This window comes from Rutilus rutilus (assembly GCF_951802725.1).
Source record: "Rutilus rutilus genome assembly, chromosome: 9".
In the NCBI taxonomy this organism is placed as follows: Eukaryota; Metazoa; Chordata; class Actinopteri; order Cypriniformes; family Leuciscidae; genus Rutilus; species Rutilus rutilus.
This window is the reverse complement of record NC_140223.1, coordinates 39,000,668-39,016,823: the sequence shown is the minus strand read 5'-3', so window position 1 is coordinate 39,016,823 and position 16,156 is coordinate 39,000,668. Positions and strand designations below refer to the sequence as shown.

At 39.1% G+C, this 16,156-nt stretch overlaps 1 protein-coding gene across 1 annotated transcript in view; it reads right to left on the bottom strand.

Annotated features, from left to right (window-relative positions):
* Window positions 1-16,156, bottom strand: part of axl (AXL receptor tyrosine kinase) — a 38,180-nt gene that overhangs the window by 16,394 nt on the left and 5,630 nt on the right. Inside the window, exons 4-8 of the mRNA XM_084419675.1 lie at window positions 13,770-13,970; window positions 4,893-5,032; window positions 3,186-3,330; window positions 3,073-3,090; window positions 476-605 (exon numbers count right to left, since the gene is read on the bottom strand). Of these exons, the coding sequence (XP_084275801.1) occupies window positions 476-605; window positions 3,073-3,090; window positions 3,186-3,330; window positions 4,893-5,032; window positions 13,770-13,970 (634 nt within the window). The remainder of the gene's footprint in view (window positions 1-475; window positions 606-3,072; window positions 3,091-3,185; window positions 3,331-4,892; window positions 5,033-13,769; window positions 13,971-16,156) is intronic.

The window sequence follows — 16,156 nt, the reverse complement described above, 5'->3', positions numbered from 1 at the left end:
CATTGCTGAGTATTAAAACTGCAGTGAATCAAAGAGAGTCTCAAAAACACAGTTTGAAATCGCTGGTCTTTCGGACGTCACAAACTACTACTCATTTGCATATTCATAGAACCGTGTATACTAAATGAGGCAAGGTTGTAGAGTTACATTCAAGCTATTTTAAGGCATGAAGAAATATTTTTCAAGGAAAAAAACATTCATTTCCCACTGCGTGGGACCACTTCATTTTCAACGTCATTTTGGTGATGAAAAATGAGTTTTAATGGATAACTTTATTGACTACAAGGGGACTTTAACATGTAAAAAAGCACAATAGCCTTTAAAAAGCCTTTAATTTTTAATCAGTCAATCAGTTTCCAGCCATTTTTCAGTTAAGTTTAATAGTAGCATTGACATCTCTGCTGTCAGAATCCTGAAAAGAAAAACACTGTGGCCACTGAATGGAAAAGACAGTAAAAGCCTCATGACCACCCACCCGAAGCGCGTCTCCTTCCGCCTCAGCCTGGTCACGTACACAGCCAAGAGCACAGCTAGAGCGACGGCGACGGCGATGGCCATCACCACGTACCACCAGTGCCAGGAGAACGCCGGAGGACTCGAGAGACCTGATGTAAAAAGACAATTCTGTCCATTTAAACTTGAGTATAAAGAGGAAAAACATGCAAGCACTGATGTGTATGTATAGCTTTGTTTCGAAAGCTAGCAAACTGCCTATTAAACAGGATTTCAAAGCATGACAACCTCTGAGTACAATGTATTTTCTGTCTGTGCTTTTGTTTTGTAGACACTTTTTACATTTTTGAAGAAAAGAGTGGTGCTTTTCCTTTTCCATCTCTACAAAGCTACGAATGGATTCGGAATCAGAATCAGAAAGTCTCCACGTTAGAGAAATTACCAGTGAATAACAGTGTATCATATATAATAGAGATCAGTGTTGGCAACTTAGCGACTTTTCAGACCAATTTAGCGACTTTTTCAGAAAAGTAACTAGCAACAAATCTAGGGACATTTTGGACTGCTGGTAAACGTAGTCAACCACTACTGTATATCATACTCTTTTTCATTGTCTGACAGAAAATGTGCACATCAGAATAGCTTTTTTGGACGATTGACTATATATTATATTCAAATATAGCATATGAGCACGGATTAGTAGAGAAAACGGATGTAAAGATCCAACAGGTAGCACATCATCTAATGGCTTTCCATTGAAAATCGTTGGCAACACGGATAGTGACTGATTTACTGTTGAGCACGCAAATTGCCTTGAGTCGTCCTACTCACGATGCAACGCTTATCATGGTCAGTAATTTCCTACAATCAAGCTAAGTTTATGCAGGTATTATTTTCTTATTATTTATCTGGTGGTTCTGTAAAGCACTTTGGTCAGCCTAGAGGCTGTTGTATATAAATAAAGTGAACTTGAATCAAATTCTGACAACATAAAGAAACCTTTAAACATAATACAAATATGAATGCACTGAGATCCCTATTTCTAAAGGTCTTCTACTCGGATGTCAAGCTTGAAAGGGATTTTTGCTTGACAACATTCTTCTTCCTGAGAAATCTAAGTTACGAAACATGCTTTCTGTTCCTGATGCAGAAACGCTAGTCCATGCATTCATGAACTCAAGATTATTATAATGCACTGCTGGCTGGATTTCCTGTTGTCTCTATAAACAATCTGGTTCCATTTAATCAAAATGCAGAAGCAACAGTTCTTACCAGATCTGGAAAATGTATCATACCTGCCCAGTTTAATCATTGCTGCATTGGCTATTGGCTCTGAATATAAACTCCTAGTTCTTTATTTATTTATTTATTCATTCATGTATTGCCCTCACTCCTCTTGTTGTTCATTGCTGGCTTTCACTTGTCAGAACCAGACACAGGTCTGAAATCTGCTGTAGTGTCAGTGGCTAGTTATAGTGAGCCTTACATTAGAAGAGCATGCATGACTTTGTATTGCAGACTTGTTGTAAATTAGTCACGGTTAGTTTAAATGACTGAAGAAGCCATGATCTGATCCTTATAAACAATTGTGAATTTAAACAAGATCATCTAGTCAAATTACACCAGGCTAGATTCAAACTGGCTTGCACGAATAAATAGTGTTGCACTATGCTCACCAGAGCAATATCTGACGTGCCTTCATATTTTATCATGATCATCTGGTTGCCTTAAAGCACATCTGTAAGGGGCTAGAAACTATCTCTCTCTCTTTCTAAGTGTGTGTGTGTACCTGGTATTCCCTATGTTATGGGGACACAATGTCCCCACAAGGATAGTAATACCAGCAAATCTTGACCTTATGGGGACAATTATTTTTTGGTCCCCATGAAGAAAACAGCTTATAGATCATACTAAATGTAGTGTTTTGAAAATGTAAAAAAAAGTTGTGTGTGATGGGCAGGTTTAGGTGTAGGGTTAGTGTAAGGGGAGATCATATACAGTTTGGATAGTATAAAAATCATATGGGTAGTCCCCATAAAACATGGTAACCTGTGTGTGTGTGTGTGTGTGTGTGTGTGTCTGGAGGTGGATGTGTGTTTTGTTCAGTTGGTCATTGGTTGGATTAGCTCATTAAATGACCTCAGTGCAAGATGTCCATATTTGCAACAGGGTGTGCTGCTTTTAGAAATCACCCTAAAGTCTCTGTTTCTCTTTAAACGCCTCCCACTCAACAAAACTCCTCACAGGTTCTGTCTGTAAATGCTTTCCTTTCATTTCATTTCTTTCTGTTCCTTTCTTTCCTGAATTTGTCTTTTTCTTCCTCTTTTTCTGAGACAGCAACAGCAAACAGAAAACATTTCAAGAAGGGCACTAAATAAGGGAAGTAAAAGGAGAAGTCCACTTCCATATCTTGTGTGATTTCTTGCGGCACCAAATCACATATATGTCTGAAATCACCTCAGTAAAATGACATCTTGATTAACACATACAAATGTAAAAAAGGTTTCTTTCAGGGTTAGGTTAGGGTAGAACAAATAGAATTAGATCAATATAAAAAGACTAATGAAAGACTAATAAAAGTCAATGGGAAGTTCCCACTCGTATGTGCTTGTCACTCACCTCTGGATTGCCCGGTTTCTGCAAAACATTGCAAGAAAAGAGACCATTAACATGGATGGAAATGTTTGACCAGCATGTGAGTATTTTAGATTATCGTCTGTGTGCTTTCCTACCTGGATGAAAGAGCGTGATGGTTTGGAGGGGCGTCCAGGGTCCCTGTCCTGCACCGGTGTACGCACACAGTCTGAAGGAAACGTTCGACAGGGGAGCTGAGAGATTGACAAGCATCTCTGTGTCCAAACCCGTGTCCACCAGAACCTGCCAGAATGGACATATGCAGATGAATCAGTGAAATGATGGGCCCTATTTTAACGACCTAAGCACATGGTCTATAAAGCGCATGGCGCAAAAATGGTCGTATGTCGATCAGATCGAAAACAGGTCGATCTTCAACGTCTTGATGGAATATGTAAAACTCTTTAAATTGATTTTAGATAATAATGAACATGGTTTGGTAGTTTGTTTTTCTCCATTATTTTAGAATGTATAACAGACTTATCCTGTCTTAGATTATAAGTTGAAAACACGTAGTCAAACACTCTGGCCGAAACTACTTAATTGAGATCACGTCGAAAACCAGTCCAAGGCGGACTGACTTATTTTCAACCATATTTCAACGTTGAAAGACGATAATTGTTTACTGGGGTGCAATAAACCAATCAGAGTCTCATCTCCCATTCCCTTTAAATGCCAGTTGCGCTCAAGCCATGGCGGATTCGCTATTTACATAACGGAATTTGATAGTGGAAAGACCGAATGCGTCTCCAGAGCGCAAAAGGATCTGCTCGTGTGCGAGGTTAAAGCTCGCAAGCAGACCATCTATGGGACAAGCCGGATTCATTCCACCATATCTTTATGTACACAATAATAAACCTTTGTAATCCTTTTATTTTTAATATTTGGCATGTTTGTGTGCTGCTGTGCGTCCCTGTGTGTGTAATAAGCAGAGTGTATGCGCGTTGTGGACCCGCCTATAGGTGCACATTACTAACGCGCTCTTTAAATAACAAAAAAAATACTGCACCATTGACTTTAGAGCAGGTTTCAGTTGGTCAATGACTCAGTCTATTTCAGTGCCTCAAAATAGCAACGCACCAACAATGCGCCCGAACACACCTCGTTCTCAGACCAGCACGCCCAAGGGCGCACAGATGGGCACAAATGCATTTGCTATTTAAACAACACGCAGGACGTCAAAATGCTAACTGCGTCAGGCTGAAACTAACAAAAAGCACTTGCGTTGCGCCTGGCGCTGCATTGCACCGGGTGTATGATAGAGCCCGATATGACAACACCTGAACCCTGCTGAAAAAAACAGCATTGCTGGTCACCAGCATAAGGTATGTTCTTCATGCTGGGACCTGCGTGGGACCACTAGACCAGCTCTAACCAGCATAAACCAGCCTGGAACAACATGGAATTCATGCTGCTTTATGCTGGATTTTCAGCAAAGCAAATGAGATGTTCGAGTCAACATGAAACACTGATTTCTGTAAACTGATGGATCGACACAGTTATGGGGTTATACGTTATGGGGACAAAATGTCTGAAATCCTTGTCTGAAGGAACAGGAAAACAGCTTATAAATCATACTGTGATGTTTGTTTGTTTTTTATGTAAAAATGCAGGAAGTTGTGTGTGATGAGTAGGTTTAGGGGTAGAGTTAGTGTAAAGGGAGAGAATATACAGTTTGTACAGTCTAAAAACCATTATGTCAATGGTAGAGTTCCCATTAAACATAAAAACCAATGTGTGTGTGCGTACGTGTGTGTCTGTGTGTGTGTGTGTGTGTGTGTGTGTGTGTGACTGTTTACGGTTACCTTATCCACACTCGGCGCACTGTACTCTATCATGTATCCCTGCAGTTGGCCGTTAATCTTTCCAGAAGGTTCGGACCATCTCAGGAACACTTCTGTTCCGTTCACCACAATCGTCACATTGTCTGGGGCCGAATCCGGAACTAAAACAAATAAAACAACAAAAATAATCAAAACTGTGAGACAGGAAGACAACCAACAGAACATATACACTCTCGTTGCTTATCAGTGGATAAGATGCTTGTGAAAAGAATGAGTGTAAACTGTATATATGAAATGAAAGCATGATAGCAGATCTAGCTGTATTGAGTCTCTCAGAACTCAATGCGGCAAGATCTGCGATCATGCTTTCATTTCATTTATAAAGTTAGTCATTATTGCGTAGTAAATTTAGAGCTTTTTGTATAATATGCTATGATCCCCTGGCTCACCAGTTATCCAGCAAACACAAGTAGTGAATGGGTCTGCCGAATATTTTTGATTTGAAGCCATTATCTGTGCCTTTCCGAATAAGGTATTTGGCTAGGGGCTCATCTCTACAACATATGAGAGATATAGCTTCACTTGAGAGTTCATGTGTCCCAAAAATGAGTCTTTACTGAAGAGAAAGAGAGAGAGAGCTGTGACAGAGGAAGACACTTACTAATAACGAATCACGTACATCATATGCAGGAATATAACAGTCAAAATGTCATGTCTTTTTGTTTAGTTTTTTTGTACATAGATGAACCCTCTGGTGCTCTTCACGTGTCGGTCAAAAATGACCTACTTTTTATTTTATTTCAATGAAATGAATGTACTATATTTCAGTGTGATAGTGTTTTTTATTTAATATTTTCTATTTTTAGGGGATTTTCTGGTACTAAATTATATTTACTATATATATAATAAATTATTTATAATCCATTTATTCACTTTTTGAGCATAGACCTGAAAATGGAATGTCGTGAATGTTGAATGCTGAAGAGCACAGACTGAAGTTGGATCTCTTTTCAAAGAAGACACTTGGAAGATTATTGCTAAAGTGAAAATGCACAAAAATACAATTTTCAATTCTTATATGAAATATATATTTTCAAAAACACATTTTACTCTAAAAATGCAAGAAAATCAAAGCATCACATATTAGTGACACTTGTCCATCGCCGCTACACTTACCAGCAGATTTAATGGCATGATCTCTATATTGATATATTAACTCATTATTATAACAACGCAAAAATAACTGTCCATTTCCAAGATGAAAACTACATGCCACTGACTTGTGATGTGATGCGACAACAATGTGAAACATTGGCCTAGTGTTGCACTCTTTCACATTTTTTTATTAATAGATAGTAAAAGTGTTCTCTGCGGTATTCAGCAAGTAGTAAGATTGTATTACAGTCTGAACATATTTTCACTTTTGATATATTCTGCAAAAGTGTAACAAAGAGCCTCTTTTACTTTTCTCTCGGTGTCTTTGTCAAACTCATTGCACTTCTGCCGTCTCTGTTTCTAATCCAGAGCAGCAGAAATAACAACACACACTGGCAACGGCCGCGGTAATGGGCTGGAAATAGCTCTGTCTGTGTGTGTGTGTGTGTGTGTGTGTGTGTGTGTGTGTGTGTGTGTTTGCCAACATCCCAGAACAGAATTCTCTTAAACATCAGGCTCAAAACAAATCAAAACTCATATTTTTTCTCCATTTCAGGTATGATAGAAAGCTTATTCTTTGTCACTTCACCCTGTAAATCCTCGTCCCTGCGCTGGAGACGTCGAGGATCATGGCGTGGCATTCAGATGATGTTATCAGGAGGAGTTTCACGTCTGATTGTTTCCACATGTGTCTCTGGCTCATGGCTGTGAAAATACACTTTTGTCAAAGGCGCTCTTGCCTTCCTCTCCCATTTCTACACCCTAACCTTCTCGCTCTCAATAACTTTCCTTTTGGGAATTCTTCTTTTATATTACCAGTACGATCAAGCAGACCGTTCAAAGAAACCAGGATAAATAGGGGGACAGGAAACTGGCTGTTACTAAAACTGGAAGGACCAATAATAGGTATTGTTGGGGTTGTTGCAGTTTTGATCTCTATTCATCACTACTTAAAATGTAACCAGGCCATGTTTTACCAGTAAACCTCAGTCAGCACTTTGATCTCTTTGACTATGAAACTATGAGTCGAGTGTTTTCTTTGAGCACATGTGCTGCGTTACAAGGCCCGAACCTCAGTCTTAAAGCAATTAGTCACAAATTGCGTTGTTTACTGTTTGCGGTTGCACGCGGTGTAAAATGTGCTTTCAGAAAGGTTTTCTTTGACTGTTCTCTCGTGCAGACAGGGCTGTGTTTATAGGAAAACACACCACGTACACACACTACAGAAAGATTCAGTTGCCGATTAACCTTCTACTGCTTAATCCTGTTCTGTACACACACACACTTCAGTGATTCACGAGAACCACATTCTACAACCGAATTAACTCCCCAAAAAATGCAGGTAGAGACAATCGCATTCACAAAAAGTATACAGTGTGTACTGAACTGAACTGAACTGAACTGAACAACTAGTTGTTAATGTGCTGTATTTAAACAAGTATGGGCAAGAAGAACACAGGGAAAAAGGTGACTCATTCATGTTGCCAGATCTTTCAAAAAAGCCCATAATAAATCAAAACAAATCCAAATGCTTTGTATTGAAAATAAGACCAAAATGCCTCATAATAAGTGGAGATGGCAACACTTCAAGCAGCCTTCAGAGCTTAAACAAATCATGAGCAGTCACTCATCACAATTTCGGAAGTATTTCATAAACACACAGAACTCGATATTTAAATGCGGTTGTGTACATGGCCATAGTGTGGCAGACTGTCACTTGTAATATGTGGAGGACAGTGTTAGGGAATAGCCAATAATAACTGACATTAAATTGCGTACATTTTCAGTAGCAAAATAATAACTCAGCAATGTAAGTCACTTTGGATAAAAGCGTCTGCCAAATGCATAAATGTAAATGTAAATAACTGGTCCACTACTTAAACTTTTGTACATTTACAGTGTTTATAGCGTCTCCAGCACTGGTGGAGACGAGCCGATGTGATTATGATTATGTAAGTTCAGCTCACAGGTTTAAGTTAATCCGTTCAAACAGAAAGTGCCAAACCAAATTCGTTGGGATATCAGCGATCAGCTTTGTTTTCTCTCTCTCTCTCTCTCTCTCTCTCTCTCTCTCTCTCTCTCTCTCTCTCTCTCTCTCTCTCTCTCTCTCTCTCTCTCTCTCTCTCTCTCTCTCTCTCTCTCTCTCTCTTATCCCTTGGGCAATGTGGGACTCTGGGAAACTAGCAAAGAGTATGTTTTTTCTTCTTCACAAACCCCCTCCTCTTTTTCCTGTCCTATCCATCACAGCATTCCTCTGCCCCATTCACTTTTCCCACAGTGTGTGCATGTCTGTATTTCATTCCTTCTTTTTTTGGGGGGGGGCAAGAATAAATCAAAGGTCATGTGAGGTCAGGGCAGATGAGACTGGGGCCGCTACATGAAACGGGGGAGGGACAGAAACCAATGTAGCGTGTTTGGGAAAGCAGGAAATTCTTTCTTTGAAGAGAATTTGTAGGATTAGTAGAGCAAGAGATTAAAAACAAATATTGCTCAGAGTTTGCTCTTTTTTTTAAGCTCAAGTGAGATGGTGTTGTTCTCAGTTAAGTATTAACTTTGTCTAAGATGTTTCTTTTAAAATGTCAAAATAGGAAAATTCTAATAGACACAAATGTAATATTTGTTGACACACATTAGAGCTATAAAATTAATGAAGCACCTCAGATCATTTTTTCTTGGAAGAATCTGAAATATTTGAGTTCATACATTGCACACTTGTGATCAGCAGAACTCATGTGTTACATCCCTTAAAGGGCTAGTTCACCCAAAACTTTTAATTCTGTCGCCATTTACATTCCCACACATCCATAAGAACAACACACATACACACTTCTAATGTGGTACATGGAGGGTTATTCGCGTGTGTCACGCAAGAACGGTGTGTGTGGTGTTTTTATGAACTATTCGAAGCCTGAAGATTTTTGTTGTGTGGACTTTCAATGGATGGGAAAAAATATCAGAAAATATAAAAAATAACCGAGGTCTTATGGATCTTGCTGTGCAAATATGTATACTGCAGTATATGACATCACACATTTGTAAAGTGGTATATACCAACAGATAACCCGCATCTAATTTGTGATTTTTCTTGTAGGGAGAAAGGTTGAGAAAAAGCAGAACAGAGGGACAGCAAAAGAGGTGCTAAAGAAAAGCTTTGAGTCCGCCACTAATAACCAAAAACAACACCACACCTACACACACATATAAACACACACAACACAGTACAGCTGTCCACGACCAAAACCCTCTCCTGGAAAAAATGAAACATTTCCTTCTCTCCTCCATTATTCCTGTCTCTCACCCGTCCCACATACTGACGTAAATTATACACTGGAGATTGAAAAGTCGAATAAAAGCAGAAGACATAGAGAAAGAGAATCACAAGTAAGACCTTTTTAAAGACAACATGAGATGGCATTACAAACCCATTTTACGTCCATATATTGGATAACATGTGTCAGTGTTTGTATCACACTCCTTGTGCACGGTGTTCTAGACCAGATGTGAGTGGATGCGGAGCCAAGAGCGCATTGTGTGTTGGAGCAAGTAATGGAAAAGCCGTAGTGGAGTTGGAGCGGAGTGATTATAGAGCAGTGATGGACAATTGCTGTCGCTCAACTCTTCTTCTGGAACTACATTATCAGTCAAAAGTTTGGAAACATGACTATTTTTAATGTTTTTGAAAGAAGTCTCTTATGCTCATCAAGCCTGCAGTTAAAAAAAACAGTAATATTATGAAATATTATTACAATTTAAAATAATGGTTCTCTTTTTTAATATAGGCTATTTTAAAATGTAATTTATTTTTGTGATGCAAAGCTGAATTTTCATCAGCAAGTACTCCAGTCTTTGGTGTCTTATGATCCTTCAGAAATCATTCTAATATGATGATTTGATACTCAGTTATTATCAATGATGGAAACAGTTGTGCTGTTTAATATATATTTTTGGAATACTTTTTTCAGGATTCATTGATGAGTAAAACGTTAACAGCATTTATTCATAAAAACAGCATTTATTCAAAATAAAAACATTTCTAACAATATAAATCGTTACCATCACCTTTTATCAATTTAACGCATCCTTGTTGAATTAAAGTACTAATTTCTTTAAAAAAAAATAGTTATTGTTCCCAAACTTTTGAACGGTAGTGTATATTGTTACAAAAGATTTCTATTCTAAATAAATACAGTTCTTTTAAACTTTTTATTCATCAAATAATCCTGAAAAAAGTATCTCAGGTTATAAAAAAATATTAAGCAGCACAACTGTTTCCAACATTGATCATAAATCATCATATTAGAATGATTTCTGAAGGATCATAAGACACCAAAGACTGGAGTACTTGCTGATGAAAATTCAGCTTTGCATCACAAAAATAAATTACATTTTAAAGTACACTCACCTAAAGGATTATTAGGAACACCATACTAATGCTGTGTTTGACCCCCTTTCGCCTTCAGAACTGCCTTAATTCCACGTGGCATTGATTCAACAAGGTGCTGAAAGCATTCTTTAGAAATGTTGGCCCATATTGATAGGATAGCATCTTGCAGTTGACGGAGATTTGTGGGATGCACATCCAGGGCACGAAGCTCCCGTTCCACCACATCCCAAAGATGCTCTATTGGGTTGAGATCTGGTGACTGTGGGGGCCATTTTAGTACAGTGAACTCATTGTCATGGTCAAGAAACCAATTTGAAATGATTCGAGCTTTGTGACATGGTGCATTATCCTGCTGGAAGTAGCCATCAGAGGATGGGTACATGGTGGTCATAAAGGGATGGACATGGTCAGAAACAATGCTCCGGTAGGCCGTGGCATTTAAACGATGCCCAATTGGCACTAAGGGGCCTAAAGTGTGCCAAGAAAACATCCCCCACACCATTACACCACCACCACCAGCCTGCACAGTGGTAACAAGGCATGATGGATCCATGTTCTCATTCTGTTTACGCCAAATTCTGACTCTACCATCTGAATGTCTCAACAGAAATCGAGACTCATCAGACCAGGCAACATTTTTCCAGTCTTCAACTGTCCAATTTTGGTGAGCTCGTGCAAATTGTAGCCTCTTTTTCCTATTTGTAGTGGAGATGAGTGGTACCCGGTGGGGTCTTCTGCTGTTGTAGCCCATCCGCCTCAAGGTTGTGCGTGTTGTGGCTTCACAAATGCTTTGCTGCATACCTCGGTTGTAACGAGTGGTTATTTCAGTCAAAGTTGCTCTTCTATCAGCTTGAATCAGTCGGCCCATTCTCCTCTGACCTCTAGCATCAACAAGGCATTTTCGCCCACAGGACTGCCGCATACTGGATGTTTTTCCCTTTTCACACCATTCTTTGTAAACCCTAGAAATGGTTGTGCGTGAAAATCCCAGTAACTGAGCAGATTGTGAAATACTCAGACCGGCCCGTCTGGCACCAACAACCATGCCACGCTCAAAATTGCTTAAATCACCTTTCTTTCCCATTCTGACATTCAGTTTGGAGTTCAGGAGATTGTCTTGACCAGGACCACACCCCTAAATGCATTGAAGCAACTGCCATGTGATTGGTTGATTAGATAATTGCATTAATGAGAAATTTAACAGGTGTTCCTAATAATCCTTTAGGTGAGTGTATATTAAAAAGAGAACCATTATTTTAAATTGTAATAATATTTCATAATATTACTGTTTTTTTTATTTATTTTTAACTGCAGGCTTGATGAGCATAAGAGACTTCTTTCAAAAACATTAAAAATAGTAGTGTTTCCAAACTTTTGACTGGTACTGTATGTTCATTGCTACAGAACAAGTAGACAACGTGGACACATTTTGGATGAACTGTTAGTTACTCAACATTAACTTAACTCATAATTGTACTGGAGTACTGCACATAATCACGGCTATGGTTAACTGCAGCCTCGTTCCTATGGACAACTGGTTTCCAGTACAACAGCACACAAATGTCGGAAAAAACATTGGAAAGGATGCATTTTACTGCATTACATGCACAACTAAACCTATGATGTGTATTAGGAAACACACAGTATGACACAGTACCACAAGAGTATGGTTATTTGGCGTGCTCTCCGGGGGGTTGGCTTTCGAACCCAGAGTACTCCCTGTATCCCGGGCTGGGACAGGAACTAGCTGAGAGTGAGGAGTCGGGGTGGCGAAGGGATGCAGAAATGACCGTCGAGGAACGGAGATGAGTCGGCTGTATATATATAATGGGTAGATCATCTTCTAGAGCTTCAGAAGAGACTTCAGCAGTATCTCAGACTGTGCTCAGATTTCCCAAGTCTACGATCAAAAGTCGGATATATGAATGTGAACATTTCTCATCAAATTCCTTGAAAAAAAGTCCTTGAACTATGATTTCAAATGTCACCAAATGATACTGCAAGGATTATGACTGTTTTCAACCAGGCTTCCCGAACGTCTGTCATTGGTCAGGTAAACCGACCGCTCTGCATCAGCATTGTGCTGATGTTGCTGTGATGGGCTGGCTGGAATGATCAAACAAACAGATCAATGTTGTGGTAGTGCTAAAAAGTCCAGCTGTTTACATTTTATGAAAGAATCAATGGCTATTTATTGTTGTCTCTTCGTTTTAAGCTGGGATATGAAAAAGTATTCCAACACACAAAAATAACACACATCTCTTTTAAAATAAGGAGTCAAAACGAAATGAAAAAATGAAAGAGCAATCGCTGAGGAATAGTGTTTTCCAGGTGTTTGAAGGAATTTTTTCTTGTGCTTGCATTAACTCGCCAGCGGCCTCATTTATAAAGCATGCGTATGCACAGATTTGAACTAAAATCCATGCCATCGTTCATAATTTATAAAAGCAGTCTTTGACGTGGAAAAGGGCTTAGTGCCATGTCAGGGTCTAGACATACGGTATTTGGAAATCTAAGCAATTCTCGCTCAAGTAAAGGGTTTGGACACTGACTGGTGCTCTTTTACATGACATTAATTAGGCAATCTGAAACCATTCAGCTGTGCACACTTTTTATAAATCATTTGCAAATTATAGATTTCACATCCGGAAGAGAAGCATAAGCATGTTTTTTGTGCGTACGTTCGTTCTCCGAATCACACGAACACACACTTGAGAAATGATCGTAAGATCAAATGTAGGATGGTTTCTATGCAACGTTTAATAAATAAGACCCCATATCTCCATTTCTTTCTGTCTGCGTGTATTAAAGCTGAACTCTCAGCCGTTTGTTTCAAAGAAACATTTCATAATGCCAATTTATGGAAAGCACCCAACAGCCACATGCCCACCTCGCTCTCTCTTCTACAAACACTCCTTCAACTATAATCTGGCATGGAAAAACTTACTACAGCTCAAGTACAGTTACGGCTGACAGAGAGCCAGAGCCAGAGCAGAAAACACACATCAAAACCTGGAGATGAACCTCACAGTGCACATTCACAGACAGGTCTTCAGGACCAAGTGACATTTTAGTCATTCTTATGTGTTTTCCCGATGGATTCCAAGTACTCTGGGCTCATCCCTAATGCACATTAGCACATTGACCTCTTCATTCATGTCTGTCTCTCTCAGTCCCTGCTCTTCCCGTCCTGACAGTTTCCATGCCAAACAGCGTTCAGTGTTTAGCGGACACAGACCTCACACATCCAGCTACTGTAAACACACTTAAGCTCTACTGACTCCAGCAGAAGACTGCACTGTGACACTGTAACCATCTGAACACGAGTACGGCTTGTTCTTTCTCTCAAACGTGCTTACCTCCTTCACTGGTGCTGATGGGAACCCATGCCGTCCAGTTGGAGACACCCTGACTGCTCTGGCAGGCCATCCTGAAATCATATTGGCTGAACGCTTCCAGATCTGAGATCAGACAGCTGGTGTCTGGTGCGCTGACCTCCTGGTTGTAGATCAGCTGATCAGAGTCTTCACCAGAAGCTTTAACCTGAAAGGTATTGGATAGTAACAATCAGATGATTTTTAATTAACTTATAATTTCCTAGTGCCATCTATAACACTTGAAAATGCAATAAATGTTTGTTTGTAAAAACAAAAATCTTTTTTTAAATGATCAAACACTTTCGTTTTTTTTTTTGCAAATCGTGGATATGCAAAATATTAAAGTAATGAAAATCCGTTTGATTCACTCAACAACACTCTCACGTGGTTAGTATGCTGAATGGACATCCTACGACCATGGAAAATTATTGTTATTACTTTATTTTGAGGCAAGAAGAAGTATCTTTTAGTAACTTTTTCCTTATTGGTGTGTGGACACACACAGGGAACAAGCCACAAATTACTTGAGGGAAATGTGTGACATTCACTTTCTGTTTATGGCAAGAAGAAGCGACCTCTATCACTTCTCCTTTCCCCTGGTTCCTGTGCTAGTGTCAGTGTAAATAGAAGAGTTTCAGGATTAAATATGCAAATACCTTGCACGTTTGTTCTGTGTAAACACACAATTATGTCACATTCCTAATATTTTCCAGTGCATGTGTAACATATATGTAACATACAGTTATTTGTTTTGATGTTATGTTGCTGTATCTTTCACGGAAAGAATAACACAGTTGTGTTAAGCCTGGGACACGCCAAGCGGATGATCGGCTTATAAGCTTTAATGTGTGCTTTATACAAGCTTTATAATATGCAGTATATAAATACATATTTTTTTATAATGTAAAATATTTGAAAAATAATAAAAATTTTGAACAATCAAGCATGAAAACATATTCTAGTACACCCCAAAAACTAAATCAAGACTTTGTGCACGGGCATAATAGGACCCCTAACATTCCTCATAATCATGCAGCCATCTTCCTGAGCGGGTCTTGGCACACTCCTAGATATCACACACACACACACATCTTCAATAAAGTCATCTCCAGCTGGACACACGCTGCTGGCACAGCAGGACACATGAAAACACCTCACTCAGCAGGAGAAACATGCTGCCGATGCAAAGCTTCAAACCATCAAACTTCCCTCATAACCAACCACCTACCTAGAGTTATACTGCCTCAAATCGTTCTCGGCTGTAGGAATCACAGAGAAGAAAGAAAGCGTGGGCTTTATAAATGAACAAAAGCTTTATTGGCATGACTAAAAATGATTACAAGAATTCCATAGAATTCAGGTTGCATGCAAGTTCAAGCCAGAAACACAACATAACACAACAAAATACCAATGTGTGAATCTCACGGAAACTGTCAAGAAATTACATTTTAAAAATGAAAGCTGCAAGCAGCATTTATCGGGGTTCAAGCAGTTAAGGCCTTTAAGCACAAAAGCATCAAAAGTTATTAAGTTTTATTTAGCAAGCATGTAACCACTGACATAATAGATGGAAAAGACCATTTACAGCCAATACAGGCAATGTACAGCCAATACAGGCCAATACAGGCAAATATATGGTTTTAAAGCTTTTTAACAGTTATAGCGCCACCTATCGTCCGATCTCCATAAAATGTGGCATGCTTGTTAATGATGTTATGTCACATATGCTCACCAATTTTTGTGAAGTTCTGAGTTTTCATTTAGGATTTATAGGCTTTTTAGTGTATTTTACCACGCCCATTTTATAAATGACCCTATTACAGCCATCCAAATGCAAAAGTTCAACTTAATTATTGAATTATTAATTATAATTATATATCTAGAGAGTCCAGAGAATTGTCCTAGACTGGTCTGGTTCCGATCGGGCGAAAAACCACGGACTAGTTCGCAAAAGTAGGTTTTGGACAAAATGCGGCATAGCAGAACATTTTCCCTGCCTAAATCGAAATTGGAGATAGCCATTTTGTCCACCTTGAGCCAGGGATCGCAGACTTGAGTCTAGGACAAACGGTCTAAGAGTTATGAGCGATTTTGTACTTTTGGTTGCTGTAGCGCCACCTATGGGCCAATCGGGGTCATACTCTGATAGGTTGTCCCCAAATCGAGGCCTACCATCTGGCCAGGTTTCAAGTCTCTAGGCCTTACGGTTTGTCCTGCACGATGCGTTTTACGAATCCTTACAATTACAATAGGGTTTCAGCATTTCATGCTTGAACCCCTAATAAATAAATGTTTATATATGTTGCATAGAAAAATTATTATATATGTTGCATAATATTTTGCACAAAGAAAATTATATTAAGGTTATG